This window comes from Oncorhynchus gorbuscha, linkage group LG24 (genome assembly GCF_021184085.1).
Source record: "Oncorhynchus gorbuscha isolate QuinsamMale2020 ecotype Even-year linkage group LG24, OgorEven_v1.0, whole genome shotgun sequence".
Lineage (NCBI taxonomy): Eukaryota > Metazoa > Chordata > Actinopteri > Salmoniformes > Salmonidae > Oncorhynchus > Oncorhynchus gorbuscha.
In genome coordinates, this window is record NC_060196.1 from 59,549,416 (window position 1) to 59,573,295 (window position 23,880).

Sequence of the window (23,880 nt, forward strand, 5' to 3'; positions counted from 1 at the left end):
AGGCACAGGCGGTTGGTGATCCTCCATTCCCTCTCCTTATTCGAGATGCGAATCCCTCCCAGCTGCATGGGCTCAGTCTCAAAGCCAGAGGAGGGAGATGGTTGCGATGCGGAGCAGGGAAACACCGTTGATGCGAGCTCTCTTCCACGAGCCCGGTGACGAAGATCTACCCGTCGTTCTATGCGGATGGCGAGAGCAATCAAAGAATCCACATCTGATGGAACCTCCCGGGAGAGAATCTCATCCTTAACCACTGCGTGGAGTCCCTCCAGAAAACGAGCGAGCAGCGCCGGCTCGTTCCACTCACTAGAGGCAGCAAGAGTGCGAAACTCAATAGAATAATCCGTTATGGACCGTTCACCTTGGCATAAGGAAGCCAGGGCCCTAGAAGCCTCCCTACCAAAAACTGAACGGTCAAAAACCCGAATCATCTCCTCTTTAAAGTTCTGGAATTTGTTAGAGCAATCAGCCCTTGCCTCCCAGATAGCTGTGCCCCATTCTCGAGCCCGGCCAGTAAGGAGTGAAATGACGTAAGCAACCCGAGCTCTCTCTCTAGAGTATGTGTTGGGTTGGAGAGAGAACACAATCTCACACTGCGTGAGAAAGGAGCGACACTCAGTGGGCTGCCCGGAGTAGCAAGGTGGGTTATTAACCCTAGGTTCTGGAGGCTCGGCAGGCCAGGAAGTAACAGGTGGCACGAGACGTAGACTCTGGAACTGTCCAGAGAGGTCGGAAACCTGAGCGGCCAGGTTCTCCACGGCATGGCGAGCAGCAGACAATTCCTGCTCGTGTCTGCCGAGCATGGCTCCTTGGATCTCGACGGCAGTGTAACGAGCGTCTGTAGTCGCTGGGTCCATTCCTTGGTCGGTTCCTTCTGTCATGCAGGTGAAAGAGGACCCAAAAGCGACTTAACAGAAACAGAGTTTATTTAAGTCCAAAACGGAATAACAGAAATCCTCTAGACTTGTAGAGGGGAAACAACTGGAGAAGCGGCCACAGACTGCAGGTCGCTTCGGGTAGGCGCAGGCCGTAGTCGACAGAGACACCTGCTCACACGCAGCATCTGATGAAGGCAAAAAACACGACAGGACAGGGCGATACACAATCACAGCAAAAACACGACAGGACAGGGCGAAACGCAATCACAGCATGGTGAATACAATACAAGGAACCGACGGGACAGGAACGGATCACAAAGGAATAAATAGGGACTCTAATCAGGGGAAAGGATCGGGAACAGGTGTGGGAAGACTAAATGATGATTAGGGGAATAGGAACAGCTGGGAGCAGGAACGGAACGATAGAGAGAAGAGAGAGCGAGAGAGTGAGAGAGGGAGGGGGAGAGAGAGGGATAGAAGGAGGGAAAGAACCAAATAAGACCAGCAGAGGGAAACGAATAGCATGGGGAGCACAGGGACAAGACATGATAATAAATGACAAACATGACAAGGGCACCATTTGAGACCCACTGACCTAGTTCACATGCTGACATGATGAGTTCAGAGCAGAGTTCATTTTAGTCCTCACAGCCTTCAAACAACGATTCATTATTCAAACACGGATGTAGCCTCACATTTTGGTATGCTTCAGGCATTTGTCACAGATTTCAGAGGCATTTGTTGAACTCACAACGCATGTTGATATAATCACTGAACGGACAATATGTGATTGAGGTCGTTAGGTAGCTTAACACTGTGATTGAGTTCTTTAGGTAGCTTACAACTGTGATTGAGGTCGTTAGGGAGCTTAACACTGTGAATGAGGTCGTTAGCTAGCTTACAACTGTGATTGAGGTCGTTAGGTAGCTTAACACTGTGATTGAGGTCGTTAGGTAGCTTAACACTGTGATTGAGTTCTTTAGGTAGCTTACAACTGTGATTGAGGTCGTTAGGGAGCTTAACACTGTGAATGAGGTCGTTAGCTAGCTTACAACTGTGATTGAGGTCGTTAGGTAGCTTAACACTGTGAATGAGGTCATTAGGTAGCTTACAACTGTGATTGAGGTCGTTAGGTAGCTTAACACTGTGATTGAGGTCGTTAGGTAGCTTAACACTGTGATTGAGTTCTTTAGGTAGCTTACAACTGTGATTGAGGTCGTTAGGGAGCTTAACACTGTGAATGAGGTCGTTAGGTAGCTTACAACTGTGATTGAGGTCGTTAGGTAGCTTAACACTGTGAATGAGGTCATTAGGTAGCTTACAACTGTGATTGAGGTCGTTAGGTAGCTTAACACTGTGATTGAGGTCGTTAGGTAGCTTAACACTGTGATTGAGTTCTTTAGGTAGCTTACAACTGTGATTGAGGTCGTTAGGGAGCTTAACACTGTGAATGAGGTCGTTAAGCTTACAACTGTGATTGAGGTCGTTAGGTAGCTTAACACTGTGAATGAGGTCATTAGGTAGCTTACAACTGTGATTGAGGTCGTTAGGTAGCTTACAACTGTGATTGAGGTCGTTAGGGAGCTTAACACTGTGAATGAGGTCGTTAGGTATCTTACAACTGTGAATGAGGTCATTAGGTAGCTTACAACTGTGATTGAGGTCGTTAGGTATCTTAACACTGTGAATGAGGTCATTAGGTAGCTTAACACTGTGATTGAGGTCATTAGGTAGCTTACAACTGTGAATGAGGTCGTTAGGTAGCTTACAACTGTGAATGAGGTCGTTAGGTAGCTTAACACTGTGAATGAGGTAGTAAGGTAGCATACAACTGTGATTGAGGTCGTTAGGTAGCTTACTACTGTGGATGAGGTCGTTAGGTAGCTTACTACTGTGATTGAGGTTGTTAGGTCTTACTACTGTGAATGAGGTAGTAAGGTAGCATACTACTGTGATTGAGGTAGTAAGGTAGCATACTACTGTGATTGAGGTCGTTAGGTAGCTTACTACTGTGAATGAGGTAGTAAGGTAGCATACTACTGTGATTGAGGTAGTAAGGTAGCATACTACTGTGATTGAGGTCGTTAGGTAGCTTACTACTGTGAATGAGGTTGTTAGGTCTTACTACTGTGAATGAGGTAGTAAGGTAGCATACTACTGTGATTGAGGTAGTAAGGTAGCATACTACTGTGATTGAGGTTGTTAGGTAGCTTAACACTGTGAATGAGGTCATTAGGTAGCTTACAACTGTGATTGAGGTCGTTAGGTAGCTTACAACTGTGATTGAGGTCGTTAGGTAGCTTACAACTGTGATTGAGGTCGTTAGGTAGCTTAACACTGTGAATGAGGTCATTAGGTAGCTTACAACTGTGATTGAGGTCGTTAGGTAGCTTACAACTGTGATTGAGGTCGTTAGGGAGCTTAACACTGTGAATGAGGTCGTTAGGTAGCTTACAACTGTGAATGAGGTCGTTAGGTAGTTTACAACTGTGATTGAGGTCGTTAGGTAGCTTAACACTGTGAATGAGGTCATTAGGTAGCTTAACACTGTGATTGAGGTCATTAGGTAGCTTACAACTGTGAATGAGGTCGTTAGGTAGCTTACAACTGTGAATGAGGTCGTTAGGTAGCTTAACACTGTGAATGAGGTAGTAAGGTAGCATACAACTGTGATTGAGGTCGTTAGGTAGCTTACTACTGTGGATGAGGTCGTTAGGTAGCTTACTACTGTGATTGAGGTTGTTAGGTCTTACTACTGTGAATGAGGTAGTAAGGTAGCATACTACTGTGTTTGAGGTAGTAAGGTAGCATACTACTGTGATTGAGGTCGTTAGGTAGCTTACTACTGTGAATGAGGTAGTAAGGTAGCATACTACTGTGATTGAGGTAGTAAGGTAGCATACTACTGTGATTGAGGTCGTTAGGTAGCTTACTACTGTGAATGAGGTTATTAGGTCTTACTACTGTGAATGAGGTAGTAAGGTAGCATACTACTGTGATTGAGGTAGTAAGGTAGCATACTACTGTGATTGAGGTCGTTAGGTAGCTTACTACTGTGATTGAGGTTGTTAGGTCTTACTACTGTGAATGAGGTAGTAAGGTAGCATACTACTGTGATTGAGGTAGTAAGGTAGCATACTACTGTGATTGAGGTAGTAAGGTAGCATACTACTGTGATTGAGGTAGTAAGGTAGCATACTACTGTGAATGAGGTAGTAAGGTAGCATACTACTGTGATTGAGGTAGTAAGGTAGCATACTACTGTGATTGAGGTCGTTAGGTAGCTTACTACTGTGAATGAGGTAGTAAGGTAGCATACTACTGTGATTGAGGTCGTTAGGTAGCTTACAACTGTGATTGAGGTCGTTAGGTAGCTTACTACTGTGCTTGAGGTAGTAAGGTAGCATACTACTGTGCTTGAGGTCGTTAGGTAGCTTACAACTGTGATTGAGGTCGTTAGGTAGCTTACTACTGTGAATGAAGTAGTTAGGTAGCATACTACTAGTGTACTACTATAGCCCAGTGTGTACTACTATAGCCCAGTGTGTACTACTATAGCCCAGTGTGTACTACTATAGCCCAGTGTGTACTACTATAGCCCAGTGTGTACTACTATAGTCCAGTGTGTACTACTATAGCCCAGTGTGTACTACTATATTCCAGTGTGTACTACTATAGCCCAGTGTGTACTACTATAGCCCCGTGTGTACTACTATAGCCCAGTGTGTACTACTATAGCCCAGTGTGTACTACTATAGCCCAGTGTGTACTACTATAGCCCAGTGTGTACTACTATAGTCCAGTGTGTACTACTATAGCCCAGTGTGTACTACTATAGCCCAGTGTGTACTACTATAGCCCAGTGTGTACTACTATAGCCCAGTGTGTACTACTATAGCCCAGTGTGTACTACTATAGCCCAGTGTGTACTACTATAGCCCATACTGACTCCTTCCTGGTCTACTACTCTGGCTGATCTGGTACTGCATGTCTCTCTAGGCCTGATGTAACACACACTTCCACAGTATCTCTGGTCTCCATGCATCTCCCCTTCTCCTTACAGGGAAAGAACAGGCCAACTCTGGCAGGTCTGAACAACAGTCTGAAACGGTCAGCGTGTCATAGTCCGAGTTCACTAACTTGCCCCTCTGGTAGAGATGGATGGAGCTTCCAGGTGTGGAATCATCTGCATTGGTGAACTCGAGTGACTCATTCGTCTTCTTAAAATCCACAAATGCACTGAGAGCCTTAGTGAATCTCTTCCTGTTCTCCTTGGTTCTGAATCAGGGCTGACTGTCCTTGAAGGTGCATGGGTAAGGCCCGGTCTGGTAGATTGAACCAGGCCCGGTCTGGTAGGTTGAACCAGGCCCGGTCTGGTAGGTTGAACCAGGCCCGGACTGGTAGGTTGAACCAGGCCCGGTCTAGTCGGTTGAACCAGGCCCGGACTGGTGGGTTGAACCAGGCCCGGTCTGGTAGGTTCAACCAAGCCCGGTCTGGTAGGTAGAACCAGGCCCGATCTGGTAGGTTGAACCAGGCCCGGTCTGGTAGGTTGAACCAGGCCCGGTCTGGTACGTTGAACCAGGCCCGGCCTGGTAGGTAGAACCAGGCCCGATCTGGTAGGTTGAACCAGGCCCGGTCTGGTAGGTTGAACCAGGCCCGATCTGGTAGGTTGAACCAGGCCCGGCCTGGTAGGTTGAACCAAGCCTGGTCTGTGTGTTTGACTGCGTCAGGGCTAAGTTAGGGGTTTTAGAGTGAAATGCTCTGTCATTGGGTCACTGATATCTCGAACATTGTCCTATGAATGTGATCAAATCGAATCATATTGTATTTGTCACATGCGCCGAATACAACAGGTGTAGACCTTACAATGAAATGCTTACTTGCATGCCCTTAACCTGGGCTGAGATAAGGCAGGGCTTTACCTAGCAGAGACTTGTAGATAGTGACTATGCATAGATATCATTAGCCCTTTGATTTCATTGTGACTCGATGACAGTAACTTTATCTCAGCCGTTGCCTAGTTGCACCAGCACTGAAAAGGGTCAGAGAATGATCATTTAGGGCTACTCTCAGTGCCTCCTCATCCTCCTCTCCTGACCCCACAGACACCAGAGCTCTTCCCAGCTTCCCTTGGAGTTGGGTGTGATACTTTAGAAGCAGATCATTGAACTGGACCAATTTAGTCTTGGGCTTTGGTGACCCAATCATGAGTTTGTCAACTCTTTTACACCTTCCTCCTTCCTCTCGGTGTGTCTGCAGCACTCAGGGTTTCTCTTTACCTTTGTACTGCAGGTTTTCAGTCATCTCCCGCCCACAAGCTAATGCACAGTCAAACTGTCAGAGGAACAGTATTCTCTTCACCGGGCCCCAGCAGCTTTGGGAGAGACTTTTACAGAACTCAACTATGTCTTTGTAACCAGTTACCTCTCTCTCTCTGCCCTCCACAAATCGTTGAAGTACATGCAGAAGAAATAGAATTGGTAGAAATGAACACATTTATCATATTCAGGGGTTTCGGTCTCTTCTGCTCAATGAAAGATCATGTCCTTCATAACTTCAATGAGTGTTCTCCCATTCACAAAGTATTTGTTTGTTTGAAAGACGAGGAAGGCCTGACCATGTGTGTTACTGAATCAGTTCAGGAATAGTAACCTCTAACAGGTTAAGAGTCAACTGAAGCCTTTTGGATTGTTCACCTATAGTGAAGAGTGACACGGCCATATGTGTCCTTTGGACGGTGTAAATACACTGCAGCTCCACCCACCTCCAGACAGAAAGCTGGCTCTGATTGGCTGATTCAGCCCCAGAGCTGTGAACCTATCTGTCTCTATTATGCAGGGCCTTTCACAGAGACACTAGCGAGCACAAATAAGTATTCAGACCCTTTACTCAGTGCTTTGTTAAAGCACCTTTGGCAGAGATTCCAGCCTCTAGTCTTCTTGGGTATAACACTACAAGCTTGGCACACCTGTATTTGGGGAGTTTCTCCCATTTTTCTCTGCAGATCCTCTCAAGCTCTGTCAGGTTGGATGTAGAGCGTCGCTGCACAGCTATTTTCAGGACTCGCCAGAGATGTTCGATCGGGTTCAAGTCCGGGCTCTGACTGGGCCACTCAAGGACATTCAGAGACTTGTCCCGAATCCACTCCTGCATTGTCTTGGCTGTGTGCTTAGGGTCGTTGTCCTGTTGGAAGGTGAAACTTTGTCCCAGTCTGAGGTCCTGACCGCTCTGGAGCAGGTTTTCATCAAGGTTCTCTCTGTGCTTTGCTCAGTTATTTTTTCCCTTGATCGTGACTAATCTCCCAGTCCATGCCTGTGAAAAACATCCCCACAGCATGATGCTGCCACCACCATGCTTCACCGTAGGGATGGTGCCAGGTATCTCCAGACGTGACGCTTGGCATTCAGGCCAAAGTTTCAATCTTGGTTTCATCAAACCAGAGAATCTTTTTTCTCATGGTCTGAGAGCCTTTAGGTGCCTTTTGGCAACTCCAAGGGAGCAACCTCCATGTGTGCCTTTTACTGAGGAGTGGTTGCCGCCTGGCCACTCTACCATAAAGAACTGATTGGTAGAGTGCTGCAGAGATTGGAGAACCCTCCAGAAGGACAAGGACAATGCTGCAGAGCGACCATCAGTGCCAGAGATAGTAGGCCTATAGCCAACAACTCTGTGAGCAGATTTTGATAAGTAACACACATGTAACACGGAGCAGATTGCTTATTGTATAGTACAATGGCACCATCTGGTGGCTAAAAGCTGAACTATTGTAGTACAATGGCACCATCTGGTGGCTAAAAGCTGAACTATTGAAAATGATGTGTGAAAACGACTTACTGTATACAGTATATAGTAGGCTGTCATCATCATCCTTTTCATCATATTTTTGACTATGTACTTCAGTATCCAGCTCAATGAGAAAAACAACTATTAATGTGCAAGATCAAAGTACAGGAATGTGCCGATTTATGTGCAATATCATTAGTGTTGCAGTGTTAGGTGGCAACGTTGGCGTTCATCATACAGCAATAGGAGGAATATATATAAGGGTTTATTTATTCAATGTACACTTGGGGGAGTGGGGGGTTGTTAGCAGCACATAACTGACACCACAGACCGGTGCACCACAGATAGTGGGTAGAACATCTTTTGGTCCTTCTGTAGCTCAGTTGGTAGAGCATGGCGCTTGTAACGCCAGGGTAGTGGGTTCAATCCCCGGGACCACCCATACGTAGAATGTATGCACACATGACTGTAAGTCGCTTTGGATAAAAGCGTCTGCTAAATGGCATATATTATTATTATTATTATATTATCTTTGGGTGGCACCACAGATAGATGACTAGAACATCTTTGCGTGGCACCACAGATAGATGACTAGAACATCTTTGGGTGGCACCACAGATAGATGACTAGAACATCTCTGGGTGGCACCATGCAAACAGAAAGAGTGCAACAACGCCTTCGAGCAGAGCAGACTTCGGTGATTGGACGAGACGACAGTGGGGGGAAAAAATCCCCGGCGTGGACACAAAGAACTGTGCGCTTACTAATTGTGGAGTAAAATGGCGCTGTCGTCCGCAGGAGGAACAAAGAAGAAAGTTTGCTATTATTACGACGGTAAGAGTTGATGTTATATTGTAGCTCGTCGGTTTTTCCGTGGTATTATTAGTTTTGTCGGAGAGGATTCGCTGTGTCGAAAGGCCCTTATGTCCCCTCTGAGAGAGAAGTGCCGTAAGGCGAGTTAGCAGCTAACTAGCTACCGAGTGGTTAGCTTACCATCATCAGCTAGTTAGGAAGAAGACTTTTAGTTAGCTTGCCAAAGCAACTTGAGACTCGTTTTTTCCCTCCCCACCCTCATTATTTTGTAATGTTGCAATCAAATGAATTGCCAATCTCTAGCTAACTAGTAAATGGAGTATATTAATTTGTGCCAACTTGGCTAGCTAACGTTATAGCAGGCTTATGACTGAGTTAGCATGCACAACTAGCTAACGTTAAAATAGCCAGAAAAATGTTTTTTTTTAGTGTTACTTATAAGTATCTTTGAATCACGAATAACCTCTTGTACGTTTTTAGTAAAGTGGGGTTTTTGTCAGTTAAACGTGGCTAGCGGTGTTTTGATAGACACCTTGTGGGTTAGTAGTGAATTGTGCTGGAGGGAGGTTGTTGTATCTGCGCTATGAAGACTTAGACCTCTTTGCAGAGGCTGATCATTTGATTTAAAATGATTTAAAATATAAAAACTAGTACAGGTATGTTGTTTCGTGCTGTGCAGTTACCAGGCTGTATGTTTGATAGTGCTGCTCAAAGCGGCAGGAAGCCTATAGCGGTTAAGGGCGCTGGGACAGTAACCGGATGGTCGCTGGTTCGAATCCCAGAACCGACTAGATGAATTTTATTTTATATGTATATATATATATATTACATACATATATATATATATATGCCGATGTGTCCTTGAGCAAGGCACTTAATCCTAATTGCTCGTGTAAATCGTTCTGGATAAGAGGGTCTGCTAAATGACTAAAATGTAAAGCCCAGAGTTACTCTACATCTGGGTTCAGGGAAGGACATATGGTTTGTTGTTTCACTAGTTTTGTCTAAAACTCTTTGTTTCTTTCTCTCCCCCAGGCGACGTGGGTAATTATTACTATGGTCAGGGTCATCCCATGAAACCCCACAGGATCCGTATGACCCACAACCTGCTGCTCAACTATGGACTGTACAGGAAGATGGAGATCTACGTGAGTACAACAAGCCACAGGCCACAGTGGGCTTATGTATAGATATTATTTTTTTCTTCGATAGATTAGTTTGATATTTATGGTATAAATACATGTTTTCAACTGCACTGTTGAATAATTGTTTCTGATTGGCTAGGATGGCATTCTAAATTGGCCATTTATAGCCAGATAACGGGACAGTTGGAAAAGCTATCGGCACATCTTGCAATCATGAGGCAGTATGCTCATACAAATGCAGACAGTACTTGCTACAAATGTACAGAAAGCTAAACCAACAACCACACGAACTGAAATTAGATGCATAGGTCCAACAATGGGGGAAGAAAGCGTAGCTAGCATTTATTTGTTTTTGCAGAGACATGTTATTTTTGGGGCAGGTTATTCTGGCTGCAGAGGTTAACTGTGTAGCTAGTTGACTGGCTAGACGCAAGCAAGGGATAGTAATAATAACAACGTTGCCACTGAGCATGGCAGCTGCACGTAAAGAACTGAACGATTGGGTCACGTCTGTAAATATCGAACAAATGACAAACCCAAATATGAATTAACTTTTTCAAAATGGATGTCAACAAACCCCCCCCCCCCAAAAAAAAAACAAAATGTCTCTTCGGTAAATGTGTGCTTCCGTATTGATTTATTTGGCAGCTGTGGTATCAGCGGGTCAAACACCTCCATTCTGTAACGTTACATTACCTGGGTAAATTAACTCCACAAAGGGACTCGGCTCCTCTTCATAACGCTGCGTTTTCCATTATTTCCAAGGTGACGTACAGAATATGTGGCCATTTTATCACTTAGATATTGTATAGAATTGAAGCTGATGGGACTGGACTCATTCTTCAACGCAGAAAATTACTTTTTTTTTCAACACGTGTTTGAAGTAACATTCTGTATAGTTGAGCTGTCCTCTAGACTTTGTAAAAGACTAAATTGGATAGTTGTGGACTACAAGTTTTCTGACCGCCCCGTATGTTTTGATTATTGAAAAATACATTATCTAAAGTGAAATCAGGCGAACGTTTTTAGCAACGAATGTTTTTCTACATATTGCATCCCCCTTGCAACACACTTTTCTGACCTCCTAGAGACCCCACAAGGCCAGTGGAGAGGAGATGACCAAGTACCACAGTGACGACTACATCAAGTTCCTACGTTCCATCCGGCCAGACAACATGTCAGAGCACAGCAAGCAGATGCAGAGATGTGAGTAGCAGACAGTGTTTTCCCCCTAGCATTGCTCAGGTGGGGGGGGGGTGCATTTTTAAAGGGATATTTCACCCCAAAACTATAGCTTAGCATACCTTGTAATACCTTGTTTTTTTGTCGTGTTTTCATATGGGCTAATGTTGAGCTGAGTCGAGTCTAGACTCCACACTCGCATCTGTTGTGTAGGTTACAGCTTTACACATTGAAACAAACCTGCAGGCCTCAATCAAACATCTCAAATGAATGTCTTTTATCCTTGCTGCTCTCTAACAGTTAATGTGGGAGAGGACTGCCCAGTGTTTGACGGCCTGTTTGAGTTCTGTCAGCTCTCAACGGGAGGCTCTGTCGGTAAGTCTAGTTTCTTTCTCCATCTGCCTTACTGTCTACCACTGACTTCGCTTGCCTCTCTACCTCTCACTTCCTATGTTGACTCTTCCCTCCTCCCTCTGTGTGTAGCGGGGGCAGTGAAGCTGAACAAGCAGCAGACGGACATCGCCATCAACTGGGCCGGAGGACTCCATCATGCCAAGAAGTCTGAGGCCTCTGGGTTCTGCTACGTCAACGACATCGTCCTCGCCATCCTGGAGCTGCTCAAGTAAGAGCCCTGTGTGGTCACCCCCTCACCCCGGTGGGCCCGCCAACTCCCCCCACCCCGGTGGGCCCCATCTTCTTGTCTGTGTCTTTCTCCTTCTCTTTCACTTTTGAAGAAAGACAGTAGAGGTCGACCGACTCCCTAAATAAAATTAAATCCGATACCGATTTATTGGCGGACCAAAAAAAGCCGATAACGATAAATCGACCGAGTTTAAAAAAAATATATATATATTTGTAATAATGACAATTACAACAATACTGAATGAACACTTATTTTAACTTAATATAATACATCAATAAAATCTATTTAGTCTCAAATAAATAATGAAACATGTAGTCTTCATTTAGTTCGCAACGAGCCAGGCGGCCCAAACTGCTGCATATACTCTGCTTGCACAGAATTCAAGAGGAGTGACACAATTTCCCTAGTTAATATTACCTGTTAACATGCATTTCTTTAAACTGAATATGCAGGTTTAAAAAGATACACTTCTGTGTATTGATTTTAAAGGCATTGATGTTAGTGGTTAGGTACATTTGTGCAACGATTCTGCTTTTTTCGTTAATGTGCTTTTGCTAAATCATCACCCGTTTGGAGACATTGAAGTAGACTGTAATTTGATGATAAATGAACAGGCACCGCATTGATTACATGCATCGCAGGACAAGCTAGTTAACTACACATGGTTGGTGATATTACTTGGTTAACTAGTGATTATGTTAAGATTTATTTTTATTTTTACAAGATACGTTTAATGCTAGCTAGCAACGTACCATGGCTCCTTGCTGCACTCGCATAACTGGTAGTCAGCCTGCCACGCAGTCTCCTCGTGGAGTAACAGCCTGCCACGCAGTCTCCTCGTGGAGTAACAGGCGGTCAGCCTGCCACGCAGTCTCCTCGTGGAGTAACAGGTGGTCAGCAGTCTCCTCGTGGAGTAACAGGTGGTCAGCCTGCCACTCAGTCTCCTCGTGGAGTAACAGGCGGTCAGCAGTCTCCTCGTGGAGTAACAGGTGGTCAGCCTGCCACTCAGTCTCCTCGTGGAGTAACAGGTGGTCAGCCTGCCACGCAGTCTCCTCGTGGAGTAACAGGTGGTCAGCCTGCCACACAGTCTCCTCGTGGAGTAACAGGTGGTCAGCCTGCCACACAGTCTCCTCGTGGAGTAACAGGTGGTCAGCCTGCCACGCAGTCTCCTCCTGAAGTAACAGGTGGTCAGCCTGCCACGCAGTCTCCTCGTGGAGTAACAGGTGGTCAGCCTGCCACGCAGTCTCCTCGTGGAGTAACAGCCTGCCACGCAGTCTCCTCGTGGAGTAACAGGTAGTCAGCCTGCCACGCAGTCTCCTCGTGGAGTGACAGGTGGTCAGCCTGCCACGCAGTCTCCTCGTGGAGTAACAGGTGGTCAGCCTGCCACGCAGTCTCCTCGTGGAGTAACAGGCGGTCAGCAGTCTCCTCGTGGAGTAACAGGCGGTCAGCAGTCTCCTCGTGGAGTAACAGGCGGTCAGCAGTCTCCTCGTGGAGTAACAGGCGGTCAGCAGTCTCCTCGTGGAGTAACAGGCGGTCAGCAGTCTCCTCGTGGAGTGACAGGTGGTCAGCCTGCCACGCAGTCTCCTCGTGGAGTAACAGGTGGTCAGCCTGCCACGCAGTCTCCTCGTGGAGTAACAGGTGGTCAGCCTGCCACGCAGTCTCCTCGTGGAGTAACAGGTGGTCAGCCTGCCACGCAGTCTCCTCGTGGAGTAACAGGTGGTCAGCCTGCCACGCAGTCTCCTCGTGGAGTAACAGGTGGTCAGCCTGCCACGCAGTCTCCTCGTGGAGTAACAGGTGGTCAGCCTGCCACGCAGTCTCCTCGTGGAGTAACAGGTGGTCAGCCTGCCACGCAGTCTCCTCGTGGAGTAACAGGCGGTCAGCCTGCCACGCAGTCTCCTCGTGGAGTAACAGGCGGTCAGCCTGCCACGCAGTCTCCTCGTGGAGTAACAGGTGGTCAGCAGTCTCCTCGTGGAGTAACAGCCTGCCACGCAGTCTCCTCGTGGAGTAACGGGTGGTCAGCCTGCCACTCAGTCTCCTCGTGGAGTAACAGGCGGTCAGCAGTCTCCTCGTGGAGTAACAGGCGGTCAGCAGTCTCCTCGTGGAGTAACAGGTGGTCAGCCTGCCACTCAGTCTCCTCGTGGAGTAACAGGCGGTCAGCAGTCTCCTCGTGGAGTAACAGGCGGTCAGCAGTCTCCTCGTGGAGTAACAGGCGGTCAGCAGTCTCCTCGTGGAGTAACAGCCTGCCACGCAGTCTCCTCGTGGAGTAACAGGTGGTCAGCCTGCCACGCAGTCTCCTCGTGGAGTAACAGGTGGTCAGCCTGCCACGCAGTCTCCTCGTGGAGTAACAGGCGGTCAGCAGTCTCCTCGTGGAGTAACAGGCGGTCAGCAGTCTCCTCGTGGAGTAACAGGCGGTCAGCAGTCTCCTCGTGGAGTAACAGGCGGTCAGCAGTCTCCTCGTGGAGTGCAATATAATTGGCATCCAAAAAGGCCGATTTATATGATTTTTGTTATGAAAACTTGAAATCGGCCCTAATTCATCGGTCAGCCTCTAAAAAACAGAACAGTATGGTGACGTGTCCTTGGCTTGTCATGGTGTGTGTTTCTCTTGTTGAAATGAATAGTCACCCAGGCTCTGATGAGAAACCTAGATATGGGTGTATTCATTTAATTGAATAGTCTGTCTTGTCAGGTAATGTGAATCTAACATAGATATTGTCTGTCCTGTCAGGCAATAGAATAGAATGTAGATATTGTATGTAATGAGTTGTCTGTCCTGTCAGGTAATAGAATCTAACGTAGATATTGTCTGTCCTGTCAGGTAATAGAATAGAATGTAGATATTGTATGTAATGAGTTGTCTGTCCTGTCAGGTAATAGAATCTAACGTAGATATTGTCTGTCCTGTCAGGTAATAGAATAGAATGTAGATATTGTATGTAATGAGTTGTCTGTCCTGTCAGGTAATAGAATCTAACGTAGATATTGTCTGTCCTGTCAGGTAATAGAATCTAACGTAGATATTGTCTTTCCTGTCAGGTAATAGAATCTAATGTAGATATTGTCTGTCCTGTCAGGTAATAGAATCTAATGTAGATGTTGTCTGTCCTGTCAGGTAATAGAATCTAATGTAGATGTTGTCTGTCCTGTCAGGTAATAGAATAGAATGTAGATGTTGTCTGTCCTGTCAGGTAATAGAATCTAATGTAGATGTTGTCTGTCCTGTCAGGTAATAGAATAGAATGTAGATATTGTATGTAATGAGTTGTCTGTCCTGTCAGGTAATAGAATCTAACGTAGATATTGTCTGTCCTGTCAGGTAATAGAATAGAATGTAGATATTGTATGTAATGAGTTGTCTGTCCTGTCAGGTAATAGAATCTAACGTAGATATTGTCTGTCCTGTCAGGTAATAGAATCTAATGTAGATGTTGTCTGTCCTGTCAGGTAATAGAATCTAATGTAGATGTTGTCTGTCCTGTCAGGTAATAGAATCTAATGTAGATGTTGTCTGTCCTGTCAGGTAATAGAATCTAACGTAGATATTGTCTGTCCTGTCAGGTAATAGAATCTAATGTAGATGTTGTCTGTCCTGTCAGGTAATAGAATCTAACGTAGATATTGTCTGTCCTGTCAGGTAATAGAATCTAATGTAGATGTTGTCTGTCCTGTCAGGTAATAGAATCTAACGTAGATATTGTCTGTCCTGTCAGGTAATAGAATCTAATGTAGATGTTGTCTGTCCTGTCAGGTAATAGAATCTAATGTAGATGTTGTCTGTCCTGTCAGGTAATAGAATCTAATGTAGATGTTGTCTGTCCTGTCAGGTAATAGAATCTAATGTAGATGTTGTCTGTCCTGTCAGGTACCACCAGAGGGTCTTGTACATAGACATCGACATTCACCATGGAGACGGAGTGGAAGAGGCTTTCTTCACCACAGACCGGGTCATGACGGCCTCCTTCCACAAGTATGGAGAATACTTCCCTGGTACCGGAGACCTGAGGGTGAGTGTGTCCTCTGGGAGAATACTTCCCTGGTACCGGAGACCTGAGGGTGAGTGTGTGTGTGTCCTCTGGGAGAATACTTCCCTGGTACCGGAGACCTGAGGGTGAGTGTGTGTGTGTCCTCTGGGAGAATACTTCCCTGGTACCGGAGACCTGAGGGTGAGTGTGTGTGTGTCCTCTGGGAGAATACTTCCCTGGTACCGGAGACCTGAGGGTGAGTGTGTGTGTGTCCTCTGGGAGAATACTTCCCTGGTACCAGAGACCTGAGGGTGAGTGTGTCCTCTGGGAGAATACTTCCCTGGTACCGGAGACCTGAGGGTGAGTGTGTGTGTGTCCTCTGGGAGAATACTTCCCTGGTACCAGAGACCTGAGGGTGAGTGTGTCCTCTGGGAGAATACTTCCCTGGTACCAGAGACCTGAGTGTGTGTGTGTGTCCTCTGGGAGAATACTTCCCTGGTACTGGAGACCTGAGGGTGAGTGTGTGTGGAAGAAGGGAAAAAATAAATAGGGGGAATCAGAAATAAGCAAAGTACATTTCAGTGTGTGTTCCGGTGTGTGTGACTGCACTCCCCTTTCAGTGTGTGTGTGTTGGATTGTCAACCTACATTTGAGTAATTTTGTATTCTAGTATGTACACTAACGTGTGTGTGTGTGTGTGTGTAGGACATTGGAGCAGGGAAGGGGAAGTACTACGCTGTAAACTACCCTCTCAGAGACGGCATCGACGATGAGTCTTACGAAGCCATCTTCAAACCTGTGAGTCTCCTGCTGCAAGGCATTCAGTGTTTTGGTTCCTTACAGAGGTCAAATGGATTCTACCTCTTTTTGTTTGTGTGTTTCTCACTTTCTATACATTTATCATCTTATTAATTTGGTGTTGTTGTTGTAATCCGTGTGTGTGTGTTGCTAGGTGATATTTTTGTGTGTTTCTCACTTTCTCTTTTTTATTTTGTGTGTGTGTGTGTTGCTAGGTGATGGCTAAAGTGATGGAGATGTTCCAGCCCAGTGCAGTCGTGTTACAGTGTGGAGCCGACTCTCTCTCAGGAGACAGACTGGGCTGTTTCAACCTCACCATCAAAGGTAACGCACCTGAAGGAGGGCTGTCTTCACTGTGTGTGTGTGTGTGTGTTGTCTTCAGGGCTCTGACGGCCGTGGGATGTTTAGACGACCGTTTGTTGGTCAGCCAAACGTCTGGGAGGAAAACCCTGGTTGTCTGCTGGGAGACATTGTGCATTCTGGGAAAAGTATTCAGACCCCTTCACTATTTTCTACATTTTGTTACGTTACAGTCTTATTCTAAAATTTATTATTATTATTTTTTTAAACAACCCTGTCAATCTACACACGACACCCCATAATGACCAAACGAAAACAGGTTTTTAGAAAAATGTAGCAAATTTATTTAAAAAAAAAAACAGATACCTTATTTACATGAAGTAGTCAGACCCTTTTGCTATGAGACTTTTTAATTTATCTCGGGTAAAAGGCACATACACAGCCCCACTTGGAGTTTGCCTGAAGGTCATTATGGGCTATTGTGTGTAGATTGACAACAACAACAAAAACAACAACGATTGAATACATTTTCTAATAAGGCTGTAATGTTAAGGTAGGAATACACATTACTGAATGTCCTGTGCCTTTCTACACGACAAAAACCTAAAACAAGAAGGCCAAAGATACAGTAGCTTACCAAGACATTGAATGTTCCTGAATGGCTTTAGTTTCAGTTTAAACTGAAATCCGCTTGAAAATGGCTGTCGAGTAACGATCAACGATGACAGCAGAGCTTGAAGACTGTACAAGAGCTTGAAAATTGTACAATCCAGGTGTGGAACAGATTAAGAGATTTACCCAGAATGCCTCACAAGCTCAAATCACTGCCCAAGGTGATTCTAACATGTATTGATTCAGGGGTGGGAGTGATTTTGTAAATGAGATTTAATTCTCAGAACATTTGAAAACATGTTTTTCACTTTTGTTATGGGGTTGTGTGGGGATGGGTGAGAAACGCAACAAAATGAGGAATAAGTCGAAGGGTAATTAGTTAAGGCGCTGTGTTTCAGGTCATGCTAAGTGTGTTGAGTACATAAAGAGTTTCAACCTGCCTCTGTTGATGTTGGGAGGAGGAGGTTATACCATCCGTAACGTGGCTCGCTGCTGGACCTACGAGACCGCCGTGGCTCTGGACAGCATTATACCTAACGGTACACACACACACACACACACACACACACACACACACACACACACACACACACACACACACACACACACACACACACACACACACACACACACACACACACACACACACAGCATTATACCTAACGGTACACACACACCATCATACCTAACGGTACACACACACACACACACACACACACACACACACACACACACACACACACACACACACACACACACCATCATACCTAACGGCACACACACACACCCACAACACCATACCTAACGACACACACACACACACACACACACACAGCACCATACCTAACGACACACACACACACACACACACACAGCACCATACCTAACGACACACACACACACACACAGCACCATACCTAACGACACACACACACACACCATCATACCTAACGGTACACACACACACACACACACCATCATACCTAACAGTACACACACAGCATTATACCTAACGACACACACACACACACACAGCACCATACCTAACGACACACACACACACACACACACACACACCATCATACCTAACGACACACACACTCTGTTCATGTATTACTTTGATGTAACCTGGTAGGTTGTTTTATTACAACAACCTGACGATCTCTCTCGTCCAATCAGAGCTGCCGTACAACGACTACTTTGAGTACTTTGGTCCTGACTTCAAGCTCCACATCAGCCCGTCTAACATGACCAACCAGAACACTAATGATTACCTGGAGAAGATCAAGTAAGTTACACAGACAGATGTGTGTGGTGTGTATATACGGACAGACATACTGTGGTACAACGCACACTAACGTCTCTCTCCCTCCCCAGACAGAGGTTGTTTGAGAACCTGCGCATGCTGCCCCACGCCCCGGGGGTGCAGATACAGGCCATCCCAGAAGACGCTCCACACCCGGACTCTGGAGATGAGGAGGACGAGGACCCTGACAAACGCATCTCCAGTAAGTATGGTTTCAGTCAGGGTCCAGGATAAGAGGATGGTTTTGTTTCAGTCAGGGTCCAGGATAAGAGGATGGTATTGTTTCAGTCAGGGCCCAGGATAAGAGGATGGTTTTGTTTCAGTCAGGGTCCAGGATAAGAGGATGGTTTTGTTTCAGTCAGGGTCCAGGATAAGAGGATGGTATTGTTTCAGTCAGGGCCCAGGATAAGAGGATGGTTTTGTTTCAGTCAGGGCCCAGGATAAGAGGATGGTATTGTTTCAGTCAGGGCCCAGGATAAGAGGATGGTATTGTTTCAGTCAGGGTCCAGGATAAGAGGATGGTATTGTTTCAGTCAGGGCCCAGGATAAGAGGATGGTATTGTTTCAGTCAGGGCCCAGGATAAGAGGATGGTTTTGTTTCAGTCAGGGTCCAGGATAAGAGGATGGTATTGTTTCAGTCAGGGCCCAGGATAAGAGGATGGTTTTGTTTCAGTCAGGGCCCAGGATAAGAGGATGGTATTGTTTCAGTCAGGGCCCAGGATAAGAGGATGGTATTGTTTCAGTCAGGGTCCAGGATAAGAGGATGGTATTGTTTCAGTCAGGGCCCAGGATAAGAGGATGGTATTGTTTCAGTCAGGGCCCAGGATAAGAGGATGGTTTTGTTTCAGTCAGGGTCCAGGATAAGAGGATGGTATTGTTTCAGTCAGGGCCCAGGATAAGAGGATGGTATTGTTTCAGTCAGGGCCCAGGATAAGAGGATGGTATTGTTTCAGTCAGGGTCCAGGATAAGAGGATGGTATTGTTTCAGTCAGGGCCCAGGATAAGAGGATGGTATTGTTTCAGTCAGGGCCCAGGATAAGAGGATGGTATTGTTTCAGTCAGGGTCCAGGATAAGAGGATGGTATTGTTTCAGTCAGGGCCCAGGATAAGAGGATGGTATTGTTTCAGTCAGGGCCCAGGATAAGAGGATGGTATTGTTTCAGTCAGGGCCCAGGATAAGAGGATGGTATTGTTTCAGTCAGGGTCCAGGATAAGAGGATGGTATTGTTTCAGTCAGGGTCCAGGATAAGAGGATGGTATTGTTTCAGTCAGGGCCCAGGATAAGAGGATGGTATTGTTTCAGTCAGGGCCCAGGATAAGAGGATGGTAATTGTTTCAGTCAGGGCCCAGGATAAGAGGATGGTATTGTTTCAGTCAGGGCCCAGGATAAGAGGATGGTATTGTTTCAGTCAGGGCCCAGGATAAGAGGATGGTATTGTTTCAGTCAGGGCCCAGGATAAGAGGATGGTATTGTTTCAGTCAGGGCCCAGGATAAGAGGATGGTATTGTTTCAGTCAGGGTCCAGGATAAGAGGATGGTATTGTTTCAGTCAGGGCCCAGGATAAGAGGATGGTATTGTTTCAGTCAGGGCCCAGGATAAGAGGATGGTATTGTTTCAGTCAGGGCCCAGGATAAGAGGATGGTATTGTTTCAGTCAGGGCCCAGGATAAGAGGATGGTATTGTTTCAGTCAGGGCCCAGGATAAGAGGATGGTATTGTTTCAGTCAGGGCCCAGGATAAGAGGATGGTATATTGTTTCAGTCAGGGCCCAGGATAAGAGGATGGTATTGTTTCAGTCAGGGCCCATGATAAGAGGATGGTTTTGTTTCAGTCAGGGCCCAGGATAAGAGGATGGTATTGTTTCAGTCAGGGCCCAGGATAGGAGGATGGTATACTGTTTCAGTCAGGGCCCAGGATAAGAGGATGGTATTGTTTCAGTCAGGGCCCAGGATAAGAGGATGGTTTTGTTTCAGTCAAGGCCCATGATAAGAGGATGGTATTGTTTCAGTCAGGGCCCAGGATAGGAGGATGGTATACTGTTTCAGTCAGGGCCCAGGATAAGAGGATTGTATTGTTTCAGTCAGGGCCCAGGATAAGAGGATGGTTTTGTTTCAGTCAGGGCCCAGGATAAGAGGATGGTTTTGTTTCAGTCAGGGCCCAGGATAAGAGGATGGTAATTGTTTCAGTCAGGGCCCAGGATAAGAGGATGGTTTTGTTTCAGTCAGGGCCCAGGATAAGAGGATGGTATTGTTTCAGTCAGGGCCCATGATAAGAGGATCGTATATTGTTTCAGTCAGGGCCCATGATAAGAGGATGGTATTGTTTCAGTCAGGGCCCAGGATAAGAGGATGGTTTCGTTTGTCAGGGCCCAGGATAGGAGGATGGTATTGTTTCAGTCAGGGCCCATGATAAGAGGATGGTATACTGTTTCAGTCAGGGCCCAGGATAAGAGGATGGTTTTGTTTCAATCAGGGCCCATGATAAGAGGATGGTATTGTTTCAGTCAGGGCCCAGGATAAGAGGATGGTTTCGTTTGTCAGGGCCCAGGATAAGAGGATGGTTTCGTTTGTCAGGGCCCATGATAAGAGGATGGTTTTGTTTCAGTCAGGGCCCATGATAAGAGGGTGGTATATTGTTTCAGTCAGGGCCCAGGATAAGAGGATGGTTTTGTTTCAGTCAGGGCCCATGATAAGAGGGTGGTATATTGTTTCAGTCAGGGCCCAGGATAAGAGGATGGTTTTGTTTCAGTCAGGGCCCATGATAAGAGGATGGTTTTGTTTCAGTCAGGGCCCAGGATAAGAGGATGGTTTTGTTTCAGTCAGGGCCCATGATAAGAGGATGGTTTTGTTTCAGTCAGGGCCCATGATAAGAGGATGGTTTTGTTTCAGTCAGGGCCCATGATAAGAGGATAGCCTGTGAAGAGGAGTTCTCCGACTCTGAGGATGAGGGACAGGGAGGAGGGGGAAGGAGGAACGCTGCCAACCATAAGAAGACCAAACGAGTCAAGACTGAGGAGGAGAAAGAGGAGACTGAGGAGAAGAAAGGTAAAGTAAACCTCACACAACTCCGTGACTGGCCCAGGACACTGGGGGCGTAACGCCTCCCGTGACTGGCCCAGGACACTGGGGGCGTAACGCCTCCCGTGACTGGCCCAGGACTCTGGGGGTGTAAGGCCTCCCGTGACTGGCCCAGGACACTGGGGGCGTAAGGCCTCCCGTGACTGGCCCAGGACTCTGGGGGCGTAACGCCTCCCGTGACTGGCCAAGGACACTGGGGGCGTAAGGCCTCCCGTGACTGGCCCAGGACACTGGGGGCGTAACGCCAGGTCAACATTCTTTTTGTTTTCCCCAGAAGTGAAAGATGAGGATAAAGACGCTGAAGAAAAGATGGACACAACAGGGTGAGTAGTGACCACATGAAATATAACATCGAGGAATATGTCTTGTGTGTCCGTGTCCAGTCTTTGTCCAGTCTTGTGTTTCCATGTCCAGTCTTGTGTATCCAGTCTTGTGTGTCCGTGTCCAGTCTTGTGTGTCCAGTCTTGTGTGTCCGTGTCCAGTCTTGTGTGTCCGTGTCCAGTCTTGTGTGTCCGTGTCCAGTCTTGTGTGTCCGTGTCCAGTCTTGTGTGTCCGTGTCCAGTCTTGTGTGTCCGTGTCCAGTCTTGTGTGTCCGTGTCCAGTCTTGTGTGTCCGTGTCCAGTCTTGTGTGTCCGTGTCCAGTCTTGTGTGTCCGTGTCCAGTCTTGTGTGTCCAGTCTTGTGTGTCTAGTCTTGTGTGTCCGTGTCCAGTCTTGTGTGTCCAGTCTTGTGTGTCCAGTCTTGTGTGTCCAGTCTTGTGTGTCCAGTCTTGTGTGTCCAGTCTTGTGTGTCCGTGTCCAGTCTTGTGTGTCCGTGTCCAGTCTTGTGTGTCCGTGTCCAGTCTTGTGTGTCCGTGTCCAGTCTTGTGTGTCCGTGTCCAGTCTTGTGTGTCCGTGGCCAGTCTTGTGTGTCCGTGGCCAGTCTTGTGTGTCCGTGTCCAGTCTTGTGTGTCCGTGTCCAGTCTTGTGTGTCCGTGTCCAGTCTTGTGTGTGTGTCTATGTCCAGTCTTGTGTGTATCCAGTCTTGGCCCATTTAACTAACTAATTTTTCTTCATTTCAGGCCAAAAGAAGAAACTAAGACGTGTTGAAGCATCCAGTGTGTGTGTGTGTGTGTGTGTGTGTGTGTGTGTGTGTGTGTGTGTGTGTGTGTGTGTGTGTGTGTGTGTGTGTGTGTGTGTGTGTGTGTGTGTGTGTGTGTGTGTGTGTGTGTGTGTGTGTGAAATGATTATCTTAATGCTGTGTTAGTATTTCCTCATACTCCGGTAAAATCTTTTGGGCTTTTGTCAGTGTTGAAATGCAAGGTGTTTTCAAACATATTTTTTACTCGCATCTCTACCACATTCTTTTTTCTTCCCTGAACCACGTGAGAATCTGAAGCTGTAGTGGGGTCTGTATGTAGAGGTGCCTGTATGTAGTGGGGTCTGTATGTAGTGGGGTCTGTATGTATTGGGGCCTGTATGTAGTGGGGCCTGTATGTAGTGGGGTCTGTATGTAGTGGGGTCTGTATGTAGTGGGGCCTGTCTGTAGTGGGGTCTGTAGAGGTGCCTGTAGTGGGGCCTGTATGTATTGGGGTCTGTATGTAGTGGGGTCTGTATGTAGTGGGGCCTGTATGTAGTGGGGTCTGTAGTGGGGTCTGTAGAGGTGCCTGTAGTGGGGCCTGTATGTATTGGGGCCTGTATGTAGTGGGGCCTGTATGTAGTGGGGCCTGTAGTGGTGCCTGTAGTGGGGCCTGTATGTAGTGGGGTCTGTAGTGGGGTCTGTAGAGGTGCCTGTAGTGGGGCCTGTATGTAGTGGGGTCTGTAGTGGGGTCTGTAGAGGTGCCTGTAGTGGGGCCTGTATGTAGTGGGGCCTGTATGTAGTGGGGCCTGTATGTAGTGGGGCCTGTATGTAGTGGGGCCTGTATGTAGTGGGGCCTGTATGTAGTGGGGCCTGTATGTAGTGGGGTCTGTATGTAGTGGGGCCTGTATGTAGTGGGGCCTGTATGTAGTGGGGCCTGTATGTAGTGGGGTCTGTAGAGGTGCCTGTATGTAGAGGTGCCTGTATGTAGAGGTGCCTGTATGTAGAGGTGCCTGTATGTAGAGGTGCCTGTATGTAGAGGTGCCTGTATGTAGTGGGGCCTGTATGTAGTGGGGCCTGTATGTAGTGGGGCCTGTATGTAGTGGGGCCTGTATGTAGTGGGGCCTGTATGTAGTGGGGCCTGTATGTAGTGGGGCCTGTATGTAGTGGGGCCTGTATGTAGTGGGGCCTGTATGTAGTGGGGCCTGTATGTAGTGGGGCCTGTATGTAGTGGGGCCTGTGGAGGAGCCTGTATGTAGTGGGGCCTGTGGTGGGGCCTGTATGTAGTGGGGCCTGTGGTGGGGCCTGTCGTGGAGACTGTCGTGG

General features: G+C 46.8%; 1 protein-coding gene across 1 annotated transcript; it reads left to right on the forward strand.

Moving 5' to 3' along the window:
• Nucleotides 1-8,338: 8,338 nt before the first annotated feature.
• Nucleotides 8,339-22,696, forward strand: LOC124012568 (probable histone deacetylase 1-B). Its single transcript, XM_046326343.1, has 14 exons — nt 8,339-8,495; nt 9,510-9,622; nt 10,708-10,825; nt 11,102-11,176; nt 11,285-11,423; nt 15,307-15,448; nt 16,112-16,204; nt 16,420-16,528; nt 17,515-17,655; nt 18,296-18,404; nt 18,494-18,624; nt 21,311-21,466; nt 21,774-21,822; nt 22,559-22,696. Exons 1-14 carry the CDS (start codon nt 8,441-8,443, stop codon nt 22,584-22,586), a joined length of 1,458 nt encoding a protein of 485 aa, XP_046182299.1. The 5' UTR covers nt 8,339-8,440; the 3' UTR covers nt 22,587-22,696.
• The last annotated feature ends 1,184 nt before the right edge of the window (nt 22,697-23,880 follow it).

Bases quoted from the DNA above. Each gene is read 5' to 3' on its own strand.
- LOC124012568 (XM_046326343.1), top strand. From the start codon at position 8,441: ATGGCGCTGTCGTCCGCAGGAGGAACAAAGAAGAAAGTTTGCTATTAT. The intron at 8,496-9,509 runs GTAAGAGTTGAT...TCTCTCCCCCAG, and splicing joins AGTTTGCTATTATTACGACG to GCGACGTGGGTAATTATTAC. The intron at 16,529-17,514 runs GTAACGCACCTG...GCTGTGTTTCAG, and splicing joins TTTCAACCTCACCATCAAAG to GTCATGCTAAGTGTGTTGAG.